Raw genomic sequence first — 12,392 nt, forward strand, 5'->3', positions numbered from 1 at the left:
TTCACCCAATAACTAAGTACTGAAAACTTAGCTCTGTCAGAGATGGGTCATACTGAACTGAACTCATTCTGTAGACCCCATCCCTAGCGCTTTTTTTTTGTTTTGTTTTTGTTTTTGTTTTGTTTTTTTTTTTTCGAGACAGGGTTTCTCTGTGGCTTTGGAGCCTGTCCTGGAACTAGCTCTTGTAGACCAGGCTGGTCTCGAACTCACAGAGATCCGCCTGCCTCTGCCTCCCGAGTGCTGGGATTAAAGGCTTGCGCCACCACCGCCCGGCCCCTAGCGCTTTTGGTTCACTCAAAACTGCCAAAACTCCTGCTACTGTGTAACTTTAAAAAAGAAATGACACGGGGGCTGGAGAGATGGCTCAGAGGTTAAGAGCACTGGCTGTTCTTCCAGAGGACCTGAGTTCAATTCCCAGCAACCACAGGGTGGCTCACAACCATCTATAATGGGATTTGATGCCCTCTTCTAGTCTGCAGGTGTTCATACAGAGCACTCATACATAAAATAGAAGTAAATAAATGAATTTAAAAAAAGAACTGACACAAATGGGTAATGAATCACATACCTTTACACCCAGTTTTTACCCTTAGCTAAGACCTTTGGATATCTTTGCATTGACATAACGCTCTGTGGCATGACCTTTTATAGGTGTGCTTTAAGTGGTGCTAAGTACATAGTTAACACGGTGTAGCTTCACTAGCTCAGCTATTCCATTCATTGTAGATTTTAATTTCTCCATCTATACAAGATTAAAGAGGTTCAGAGATGTGATTTGCTTTTCTTGTAACTTAATTGGGGGGGAAGGGGACGTGGTGAAGTTGTTATAAAAGTCAAACAGGAAGTGTGGGAGATATGGCATTGCAGTTGTGAGCATTGGGTTCTCTTCCAGAGGATTCAAATTCAGTTCTCATAACCCATGTCAGGCAGTTCACAACTGCGTTATTCCAGTTCCAGGGGATCCAACACTTCTAGCTTCTGTAGGAAGCTGCACTCCTGTGCACATAACTACATGCAGATATATATGCACCTACACATACTTAAAAAAACTCAAATAGGGTGCTGGAGAGATGACTCAGTGGTTAAGAGCACTGGCTGCTCTTCCAGAGGTCCTGAGTTCAATTCCCAGCAACCACATGGTGGCTCACAACCATTCGTAATGAGATCTGGTGCCCTCTTCTGACCTTATAGGCATACATGCAGGCAGAACAGTGTTTACATAATAAATATAATCTTTTTAAAAAAAATCAAATAGGAATGGGTATAATAAATAGTTTAGTGGTGAACACTTGAGACTTGATATTACACAGGGCTTTGTGTTCAGGCTCCAATACACATAACAGTTTGTGTGTGTGTGTGTACATTTGTATATATACCAAGTGAGAAATGTAATCTAAACTTCTCTTGTTTCCTAGCAGTAATCTTTGCTAATAGTTTGTTCCTCCTTCTACACACTTGTTAACAAATCTACAAGTATATAGAACAAGTATATTCGCATTCTCTAGGAGCTAGCTTATACAGTATGGCATTGCTTTTGCAATTCAGACACTGAGAATTGCACAGAGGTAAGAGTCGGGCTCCCATGAGAACTAGGTTACATCAACCTCCTATTAGGGCCAAGCAGGCCCTTAGTTGTCTGTATACTATCCTATAGTCGCTAAGTCCACTTCATAGATTGCTTTGTAAACTTTTATGCTAGAAATGCTATAAGAGTTTTTTGGTTGCAAAGCTGTAGAAACCAGCTCAGGTTCTATTGGTTATTCCCCTCTCCCTTCCCAAAAGACTTTACTAGAAAGATTCCAGGTAATAAACAAATATTTAAACACTAGATTTCTAGAAAGACAAGAGGAACAAAAGGTATTGGGTAGGGAGTGTGTTCTCAATGTCAGTGCTTATTCATAATTTCTGTATTATCTGTTTGAGTCAAAACTTGGAAAAGGATAGGAATATAGTGGTAGAGCACTTGCCTAGTGTGCACAAGGCTCTGGGTTCTCTCTCTATCACCACTAAAATAAAGCAGTCAATCAGACAGCAAAAATAAAACTCAAACAATTCCTGGGAGAATATGGACAGTTTAGAGTTCATGTACCTCACAGATAAGAATCCTGGATTTGTGTGCCTTCTCAGAATCTTCTATAGTGGGGAGGCGTAGATTCAGAAAGGATGGGAGTTGAGGTGGCAAATTCAAGTGTTAGCCTTGCAATATCAATGGTTTTAACCCTAGATTCTTGGTCCTTGCTAAAGGAGGAGATGACCGCCGAGTTCTGCTGTGGCACATGGAACAAGCTATCCATTCCAGGGTCAGTCCCATACAGCTGAAGGGAGAGCACCATTCCAACATTTTCTGCCTGGCTTTCAACAGTGGCAACACCAAAGTCTTCTCTGGAGGTAAGAAGAGAGACTCTACCTTGGGAAATTAGTTGAAAGAATGGTCAGATAACATATTTTTCTTCCTAAATCTTACAGAGTTGTGGAATTATTGCCTTTCCATAGTTGGTTTGAACATGTGAATTAAGGTTCCATCCTCCTTCTCCCTGCCCTCCATCCCTCCTTCCCTCCCTTCCTTGGTCCTTTCTTCGGCAGAACAGTCTTCATACAGAATACAGGAAGAAATAACCTTAAGTATATGATTCACTGATTTGTGCTTTATGTTCTGTTTTATCTCTTCTGGGATTTTACTTTTTGTTGCTTCTGTATTTACTTATTTTTAATTATTGCACATGTAGGTATGTGTACTCCTTCCATTTTTCACATAGCTTCTGGGAATCGAACTTGTGTTACCAGGCTTGTGCTTCATGCAAGCGTTTCTTTTTCTTTTTTCTTTTTGGAAAAAGGGTTTTTCTGCATAGCCCTGATTATCCTGGAACTCACTCTGTAGACAAGGCTGGCCTCAAACTCACAAAGATCTCTTGAGTGCTGGCATTAAAGGCATGTGCCACCACTGCCCGACCTTCTTTTACCTCTTGACCCATCTTTCCAGCTATAAATTTTCATCTAAAAAAAGATTTGACCATGATTTTGTTTTGTGAGACAAGGTCTGAGAAAGCCAAGGCTGAGCGTGACATTGTACTCTCAGACCATGCCTGTCTCCCGGGTGATGGGATTATAGGCATTTCCTGCCTTCCTTGCTTTCCATCTCTGTGCTGCTGCTGTTGGTTGGTGACAAAAGGTCTCAAATAGCTCAGGTTGACCTTGAACTTCTACTTCAAGGGACTGTAGGTCAGTAACATTAGGCTTAATTAAAAAAAAAAACAAAACTTTTTTTTTTATTGCATTTACTTATTTGAGGAGCATGCCACAGCAAGTGTGTGGAGGTCAGAGGACACTTTGCTAAAGTTGTTCTCTTCTTCCACCATATGGGAATCAAAAACTGTCTCAGCAGGCTTAATTTATATTTATTTTTTAATTTCTATGTATTATATATTATTTTATTATATAATATTATATTTTATTTATATATAATTATATATATTTTAAAAAAATACATACTCTTTGTGTGTGTGTTTCTGCATGGGTGTACGTGCATGTGTAGAGGCCAAAGGAGAACGTAGGCTCCTTCAAAGCGGAAGCTGTGAGTGTTTGGGGGATGCTTAGCTTGTAGTGCAAGTTGCTGGGATTTGAGCTTCAGTTCTCATGACTGTATAACAAGCGCTCTTAACCACCAAGCTATCATTTTATCCCTCACTATTTCATTTTTAAAGATACTTATGGTTGCGACTCAGTTTGATGTCCTGACCTATAAATGATTCTTATTTGAAAGGTAGTTGTTAGGGTACAGTTGGAGTGACTGATAGACAACTTGGTGATGGCTGTCTGACTACAGAATTTCTAGCCCTGACCTCTTCGTTAACAGCAGATTTTCCTGCTGGATATCTTCCATGTTTCACAAGCATTTTAAATGCACTCAGCTGGTAGACCACTTGCCTAGGATATACAAGATTGTAAGTCACCCTCAGCATGGCCAAAATAAGGGGTGGAGGGACAACAACTTTAAAAATCACAGTAAAAGAAACCGCTGAACATGTACTTTCAACTTGTCAGAAATGCCATTTTGTATAAGGTTCATCTGTTGCATTGATTGATTTTGTTTTGTGGTAAGGTCTCCTTAAGCAGCCCAAGCTGGCTTTAAGCATATGAGAATCTCTGCCTTAGCCTGCTGAGTACCAGAAATCTAGGCATATGCCACCATTCCTGGTTGCGGGTCCTCTTAATAGTGGCCTTGAATTCACTGTGTAGACAGGGTGGCCTTGAACTCCTGTCCTTCAAATCCCGCCTTCTCAATTCTGGGACTACAGTTGAGCACTATGCTTAACTCACCTTCCCAATGATCATGAATTTATCCTCCAGCTTGCCTTTTTGGGTTTCTTTTTGTTCTTGTTTTCATGTTTTGTTTTGTTTTTAGTCCGTCAGATCTCTCATTCTTCAAGTCATTGCTTACACAAGTTTTCATTCATTTCTGTGTTTAGAATGACTTCTTAATTTATTGTGTGTGCACAGTATGTGAGGGCACATTGTGTGTACAGAGGTAAAAGGGCAACTTTATGTGAGTCCAGGGATCAACTACACAGGTCACCATACTTGTGTGGCAGATCTGTTGCCCCAGCCATCTCTCCCTGGCCATAAATTTTCATTAAAAAATATTTGATGCATGTCTTTCATCCAAGTACTCAGGATGCAGAGGCAGGTAGATCTTTGAATTTGAGAACAGCCTGGTTTACAGAGCAAGTTCCAGGACAGCCCAGGCTAAACAGAAAAACCCTGTCTTCAAAACAAATCAAAATTGGCTGTGTTTTCCTTTGACTCTCTAATACTCACAGGATAAGGTCTGACCCAGCTGACCTGTCCAGCCTCATTCCCCTTGCCGACTATACTATTTGGTGTCTTAGGTCACACATTGGGTTGCTTTATTTGACCCTGTTTCTCCCCACCTTTTAAAATTTCCTGAGGCAGGGTCTCACTATAGCCCAAGCTGACCTAGCCTGGCTTACCACTCGCTGAGTAGCCCAGACTGGCCTTGGACGTAAGGAAGTCTTCCTGCCTCTGCTTCCTCAATAATGGGTTTGTAAGTTTGAGCCACACATCCAGTTTATCCTTAAACTAGAATGAGTTTAGAGTTGCCTGAATGTCTTTGATTTCTGATTCTCCCGTATGCTTTCTCTCTGAACATGGAAGGGGATAATTGTCCCTAAAACTAAAAGTCCCATCTCCCCATAGCTCACCCTCCTCCTACTACTAGTTTATGTAACTGGACACAGTTCTTTTCTTTCTTTTTTTTTTCTTTTCTTTCTTTGATTTTTTTTTTTTTTGAGGCAGGGGGTTGGTTTTTTGAGACAAGGTTTCACTATGTAACTCTGGCTGTCTTAGAACACACTTTGTAGACACAGAGATCTGTCTGCCTCTGCCTCCTGAGTGCTGGGATTAAAAAGGTGCACACCACCACCACCCAGCCAGGCTCTATTTTTTTTGGGGGAGGGGTTTGAAGCAGGGTTTCTCTATAGCTTTGGAGCCTGTCCTGGAACTAATGCTTGTACTTGTAGACCAGGCTGGCCTTGAACTCCCAGGGATCTGCCTGAGTCTCCCGAGTGCTGGGATTAAAGGTGTGCACCACTGCCTGTCAAGACTTTGAATTCGTAAAGGACTGGACAGAATCTTATTCTCTTGTCCCTAGTGACCCACTATTTTGGGCACTTGGAAGTTATTAGTGTGAGTTTACTTATGTCATTAGTATGTACCCACTGGAGAATTTATAGCCAGCACTTTGAAAGTTGAGATGACTTAGACCACATCCTTACTGCTATTTTTGCTGTCTATTTTAGATGGCTTTGGGCTGTGCATCTGAGAGTGGGATATGTCTTTCGTCCTACACAAGTTTGCTTTAATTGTTTTTGGCTTTATAAACTATTTGAAGACATATCATGAATAGTGTTTTAGATTTTTAGAATAAGAATATAGAGAGAGTTGTGGAAGAAAGCTCTACCATCACTTAGGATCACAGTCACCAGATTTTAATGCTATGAAGGATTAGGTAGAAACAACAAACATTTATTGGAGGCCTATCAAGTTCAGCCTGATTCTGAGTGCTTTTATAGTCTCATATCCTTGTAATAGCCCAGTAAAGTAGGTGGTTGTATTATCCCTGTGTTCTCGTGGACTGCAGAAGCCTAGAGTTGTTAAGAGATTGTATTCTAAGTTTTAGCAGCTGATGGTTGCTTTGCCCCGGGGTGGGTGGTTTAGTGTAGATGAGTGAAATGATTGTCCACTCTGCCTGAATGGCTAATGGTTTATTTTGGTCTGATCCCCTGAATAATGTATTCTAAAAAAGTTACCAGGTTTTACTTGCTTTTTTAAACAAACAAAACAAAAACTTGGTAAAGACCGTTCTGCCCTTAATGGTTTTTTAGAGAAAACATGTGACTTGTGAGGCCGTTTCTCACTTATCCTAGGTGCCCTGAGCCTCCTCATTCTCCCCCCACCCCCCGCGTGTTGGGATTACAAGCAGGTATACTATACCTGACCTCCTAAATGGTCTTGATATTTTTTCTAACTTAACATTCCTATTTTGTATTATTTTGTATTTTGAGTGTGTTGATACTTTGTGTGTTTGTGTGTGCATGCTTGCGTGAGAGAGAAAGAGAGTAAGTGCATGCATGCTTGCACATACATGCACCAGCTCAATACACATGCCATGGCACATATGTAGGACGACTTTCAGGAGTTAGTTTTTCTCCTTCAGCCATGGGTTCTAGGGAATCAAACTTAGGAAATAAGTTTTCAAGACAAGAGCTTCCACCTGCTGATGCCATTCATTAAAACTTTAAAATCCCACATTGTCATGTGGAAGGGACCACGTTGCAGGAATTATGAAATATCTGTCTTTTTCCTTTGTAGGAAATGATGAGCAAGTTATCCTCCATGATGTTGAAAGGTAAATAGATTATTGGTGTGATAATGACTGACCATTTTTTAGATGAACAGAGGCAAATATCTCCTTAGACGTGGATTTTAGTTCTTGAAGAAAATATGGAACCAATATTAGTTTTCTGAAAAAAGAAAATGATTTCTATAATAGTTTGAGGAAATTTCATATTTAAAAAAAGAAAAAGATTTGCAGAGTTGGCATATTAGTACAAGAGATAAGAGGGAAAGGTTTTTCTCCTTTATTATATTTATTTATTTGATATTTATTACTTATACACAATAAAAATCAATAGTTGATAGTAGTATTTATTGAGTTCTTACTATCATGTTCCAGGCCCTGTTAAGGGATTTTTCTGCATTGAGTCATTTAACCATCACATTCATTTGTGAGGGATACTGCTGTGATATCCATGACAGGAGGGCGCAGAGGCCCAGAGATAGGCACTGGGTTCTGGCTAGCTCAGAGCTGTGCTGTTTATCACCATGCGAGTCTGCTGAGAGCTCTCTACCTCTGCTGTTACCAGGTCTGGCTGCCTTTAAACCTCCCCTCTGTGTTGGGAAATCTTGTACCACTTTCACCTCTCCATACAAGTAGATGAGTTTGTAACAAATAGAAACATGAGCTATGCTTAGTATGAAAATTATGAAATTTATAAAGGTAATAATACCTTTAAATGTATATATAGATATTTTATGGACATACTTTATACATTTTTTTTTCATTTGAGCTTTGAACTAATTAGCTAATTCATTATCTTGTTGGTTTACTCTGGGAATGAGAGAAACTGAATCCTAGCTAGGTACCTTAGGGCTGGGAGTCTGCACCTTGTCTGTGTGTGTGTGTTTGTGTCAATTGCTTCTCTGTTCTTTTTCTCAGCAGTGAGACCCTGGATGTGTTTGCTCATGAAGATGCAGTGTATGGCTTGTCGGTGAGCCCAGTGAATGACAACATTTTTGCCAGCTCTTCAGATGATGGCCGGGTTCTCATTTGGGACATCCGGGAGTCTCCCCATGGAGGTAGGCCACTGTGTAAGGAGTTGTTGGGTTATGCTCAACAGTGTGATAGCAAGTTAATCAGTGTGTGAGTTACAGCTAAGGAAAAGAAATCTGAGACTCTAGGTAGCCCAGGTATGTGACACTGGAGGGACCATCTTGCCCCAGGTAGTCAGAAGTAGACCACATTTACCAAACATTCTACAGCTGCCTGTGACTGTACAGACCCTGCCTCTTGGCACTCAGTGGTCCCAGAATATGTGATGCTTCATTGTGGGGGTAGCTGCCAAAGACTCCTCTTGTGTGGTGCTGGTCCACACTTTGTGGATTGTTTGCAGAGAAGAGGGACACTGTGTACTTCTTGTTTCAAGACCACACAGACCCTCACCTTAATTCCATGTGGGTAAGTGTTGGCAAGTGCACTCTGTCTCTAGGACAGCGAACTCCTCCTCCACTTTACAGTTGCTGACTGAAGGACTTGTTTTATAGACTCTGAGGTTCTTCAGGAAATGTATCTTCTTAGCTTATTTCCTGCAGAGGGATTTCTCTTACTGTTTCTTCTAATTCTACCACCCTGCCCACTTTTGTCCTTAGTTTGATTCAGTAATGAACCCACAGTCTCTGTCTCACCTTCTCTGGCAGGCAGGACCAAGGTCTGTATTTGCTCATATATCAGACCTTTACAGGTTCAGGATGACAAAGAAGCCTGTCCTTGGTCAGCAGAGCTGGTCACAACAGACAGTATCTGTTACTGCATTTCTGTGTGTTTGTATGTACACTAATCCCTTTTCTGCATGCTCTATTCCTGAGGTGGCTGAGTACTTCCCCTGCCCAAGGCCCTGAACATGACTTATTTGGAAACCATAGATAATGTTTGTCTTTGTTTGATTGTAATAGATCTTAGAGGAGTATGTTATTCCATGTAGCAAGGTGATTCTTTCCTCACCAGGAACTGTAATTTATGCAAAGAGTCCAGAGTTCCAGGTCAAGTTGATTAGGAATTGACTGGATTCAAAGGCAGCTCAAGTGTTAAACTTTAAAACAAAAACATATTGTGGGTATATAAATCAGGCTGGCTTTGACCTCACAATTCTTCTCCCTCAGTTACAGAAAGGGGGCACTAAGCTTTTTTTTTCCCCCCCTTGAGGCAGGGTTTTTCCTGTCTAACAGCTGCCTGTCCTAGAACTAGCTTTGTAGACCAGGAACTCACAGACATCCCCCTGCCTCTGCCTCCCAGGTGCTGGAATTAAAGGTATGTGCCACCATTGCCTGGCTCAGGCTTTTTTTGGATACCGGGAGTCAAACACAGTTCTGTCCATTTAGGGAGCATCGTGAGCCAGAAGGGGAACTGCACTGTTACTTTGCTTTGTCTCAATCTTTCACTGTTTCACTTTGTCTTCATTAAATCTATTTGTTTATAAAACTTTCAATTTTATAAATATTAAAGGTATAATAACTTTGCCAGGAGTTGTGAAATTTTCTATCAGAATTCATCTTTCCTTTTGTAAACAGCACACTTTTTCCTTTGAAACACTAGGGTCTGAGTATTACAGTTTAAAGTGTAAACAGCACACTTTTTCCTTTGAAACACTAGGGTCTGAGTATTATAGTTTAAAGTATAAACAGCTCACTTTTCCCCTTGAAACACTAGGGTCTGAGTATTACAGTTTAAAGTTTGGCTATGTGCATTTAATTGGTATTGGAGGCTTAGGGAGATGTGGAGGTGCTCGTGAGGTGTTCACTACACAGGAGTGGCACCATCTTTCATTGACTCCTGCTCAACTGCCTGCCCTCATAGAGTGGTGTCTCCTTTCTGTCTTCACAGAGCCCTTCTGCCTGGCTAATTATCCATCAGCCTTTCACAGTGTCATGTTTAACCCCGTGGAGCCCAGGTTATTGGCCACAGCCAATTCAAAGGAAGGCGTGGGACTATGGGACATTAGAAAACCTCAGAGGTAAGCCCCAGTTGAAGAAGTACTTCAGCCTTTGCCTTCCTCATTTCTCAGGGAGTGGAATCAGCCAGCAAGTGTTGCAAGAACTTGTGGTAGCAGCTAAGCTCAATTGAGGATCTTTTTTATTTTTTATTTTTTTCTTTCTATTTTCTTCTGTCTTGATTTTCAAGACAGTTTTTTTTTTTTTTCCCACGTTACCCTAGTTGTCCTGAAACTCTCTACGTAGATCAGGTTGGCCTCGAACTTACAGAGATCCATTTGCCTCTGCCTGGGGTTAAAGGTATGGGCATCTCTCTTAACCTGTCCTGCTTTTATAAAGTCAACAGCAGATGAGAGATCCACTCTCCTTCTTGTGGAGTCAGAAGTTGTGGTCTGAACCCTAGACAGAGTAGTTACGGAGCAATTGTATGAAGGGGTAAACACCTCCCTTCAGTGCTTCCGGACTTGCACAGGAGCTCTTCTGGGTGCAGGTGGAGTTTCCACGTTCATTGACACAGAGCTAGGTAGGTTTTTTTTTTATTTTTTATTTTTTTTTAAGATTTACGATCCATTTATTATGTATGCAGTGTTCTGCCTGCACACCAGAAGAGAGCATCAGATCTCATTATAGATGGATGTGAGCCACTGTGTGGTTCCTGGGAATTGGACTCATGACCTTTGGAAAACCAGCTTCTTTTTAAGATGGCTCTTAACCCCTGAGCCATCGCTCCAGCCCCTGAACTAGAGTTTCTTAATTTCAGGCCACAGGGTGTCCCTCAGTACGCTTTAGTAGAACTGTAAACTCCTAAAATTATATGGAAATTCTATGTTATCTATTCATGTGATGTAGTTTTTGAGAAGGAAATTGGTTCACCTTTTTCATTCCCTTAACAGGACTAGAGACAACAACAAAAAGTTAATGGCTGATACCATGGGGTTTTGGGGAGCTAGCTTGTTTCTTCTGTTTTTTATATTTAAAAAAAAGTACACTGGCCCAGTCCTAACTTGATCATCTAAAGTGCTAACTGGGGAATGTGTGGTAGGGATATAAGATGTAGGATGTTCTTTCATGTTCCTTAAGTCCTGTGATGGAGGCAGGGCCTTTTGGTACTTGTACATAGTCTTTAAGTTATACAGGTATTACATATTATAGGTCAATAGTTGTTCATGTTTGTTGTACATACAGTCAGATCAGTTAGGTTCTTTAGACACATAGAAATTGTATTCTGTTTAGAAGGTAATCTTCAACCATTTCAAGGATCTATAGAATATGGCAATTAAATAACCTAGGGTTCTGCTGTCATGAGACACAATTGCTCCTGACAGCACTAATCTACTCCCGAGAGAATGTTGAGCACCAAAGACACTCCACTCAGAGTTTGTTTTCTTGACACAATTGGCCTTTGGGCAAGGAACTGCCCATACCTCAACCACTGACAAAGTACATAGTATCCAGAGATGGATAAGCAGGACACAAGGAAAAAGAACTGTCAAATTTTGCCAAGACAAGGTAAGACAGTTCTGAAAAGTTTACTGCCTCTAAAAATGGTCTGTCAGTTATGCTAGGCCTTCCTTAGACAAAGTTGGTTGCTTCAGCATTGCTAATGAGACTTTAGGTAATTGCTCAGGTAGCTAATTGTCTCTGTCATATATTGCTCTCTTTGGAAGCACTTGATTGTACTTTCTGCCTGCTCAAGTAATATCTCCCTTCTCAGGCCTTCGATGGGGTTGAAGATTAGATAGTTATAGTTACTGTCCTCTTATTATCTAGCCAAGCCATTTCCTATACAAGACTAGACTCCTTAGGATAGAATGTTTATTAAAACATTTAGCATATATTCCTTGCTTAATATTGTTTATGCTGGTTATAATTCTAATCTTATACTTGATATTTGTTCCTAGTGTATATAGTTTTGTATTGGGTTTCGAACTCTCTTAAACAAAAGGGGGAGGTGCTGTGGGAGCACATTCTGTCTCTTCAGACAATAGCCTTTAAGATACCAGCCCACTTGGGTGTGATCTCTTATACTATTTATGCCTATGTAAAGTGTGTGTCCGGCCTCTTTTCCAGCTGGGGGATTTGGTTGCTGTTCCCTGTTCCAACAGATGATTGTGATCTGTGAGTCTACCCCTAAATAAATAACCCTCTATTATTTTCAATTCTGAGCTAGTGTGGGATTTTTTTTAAGCGTCCATTTTCACCTGCATTGTTTATAAAAGGCAGTTAATGTCTCCGGAGATCCTATGTGTAGGTAATTGCTCACTCCGTGAAGCAATGTTGCAGAGTGCCATAAAGAATAAGCAAGGTTCTCCTTGTTTAATGAACCCTCAGTGAAGCAGGCAGTTAAGTACAGAAGATTATCTTCCTTGATTTCCAGTACCTACTGATTCTCTTCACAGGGCAGTTCAGGGAGTTGGAACTACTGTAGTGGAGGAGTGTCCCTCATGTTGAACAGGGTTCCCTGAGGCTCCACATGGCTGAGGAGATTGCTTTTGCACTCTCCATCACACAGTCCCTCACCCCTCCTGCTTTTCTAGTGCACAATAGTG

General features: G+C 40.9%; 1 protein-coding gene across 2 annotated transcripts in view; it reads left to right on the forward strand.

Annotated features, from left to right (window-relative positions):
* Positions 1 to 12,392, forward strand: part of Dcaf5 (DDB1 and CUL4 associated factor 5) — a 111,125-nt gene that overhangs the window by 33,353 nt on the left and 65,380 nt on the right. For both annotated transcript variants that reach the window (XM_041658154.1, XM_041658155.1), the window contains exons 2-5: positions 2,245 to 2,388; positions 6,889 to 6,925; positions 7,796 to 7,935; positions 9,737 to 9,866. In XM_041658154.1, coding sequence (XP_041514088.1) covers positions 2,245 to 2,388; positions 6,889 to 6,925; positions 7,796 to 7,935; positions 9,737 to 9,866 — 451 coding nt within the window. The remainder of the gene's footprint in view (positions 1 to 2,244; positions 2,389 to 6,888; positions 6,926 to 7,795; positions 7,936 to 9,736; positions 9,867 to 12,392) is intronic.

The sequence above is a fragment of the Microtus oregoni genome, unplaced genomic scaffold (genome assembly GCF_018167655.1).
Source record: "Microtus oregoni isolate MIOR12 unplaced genomic scaffold, Mior012 000009F_ref0000495, whole genome shotgun sequence".
Lineage (NCBI taxonomy): Eukaryota > Metazoa > Chordata > Mammalia > Rodentia > Cricetidae > Microtus > Microtus oregoni.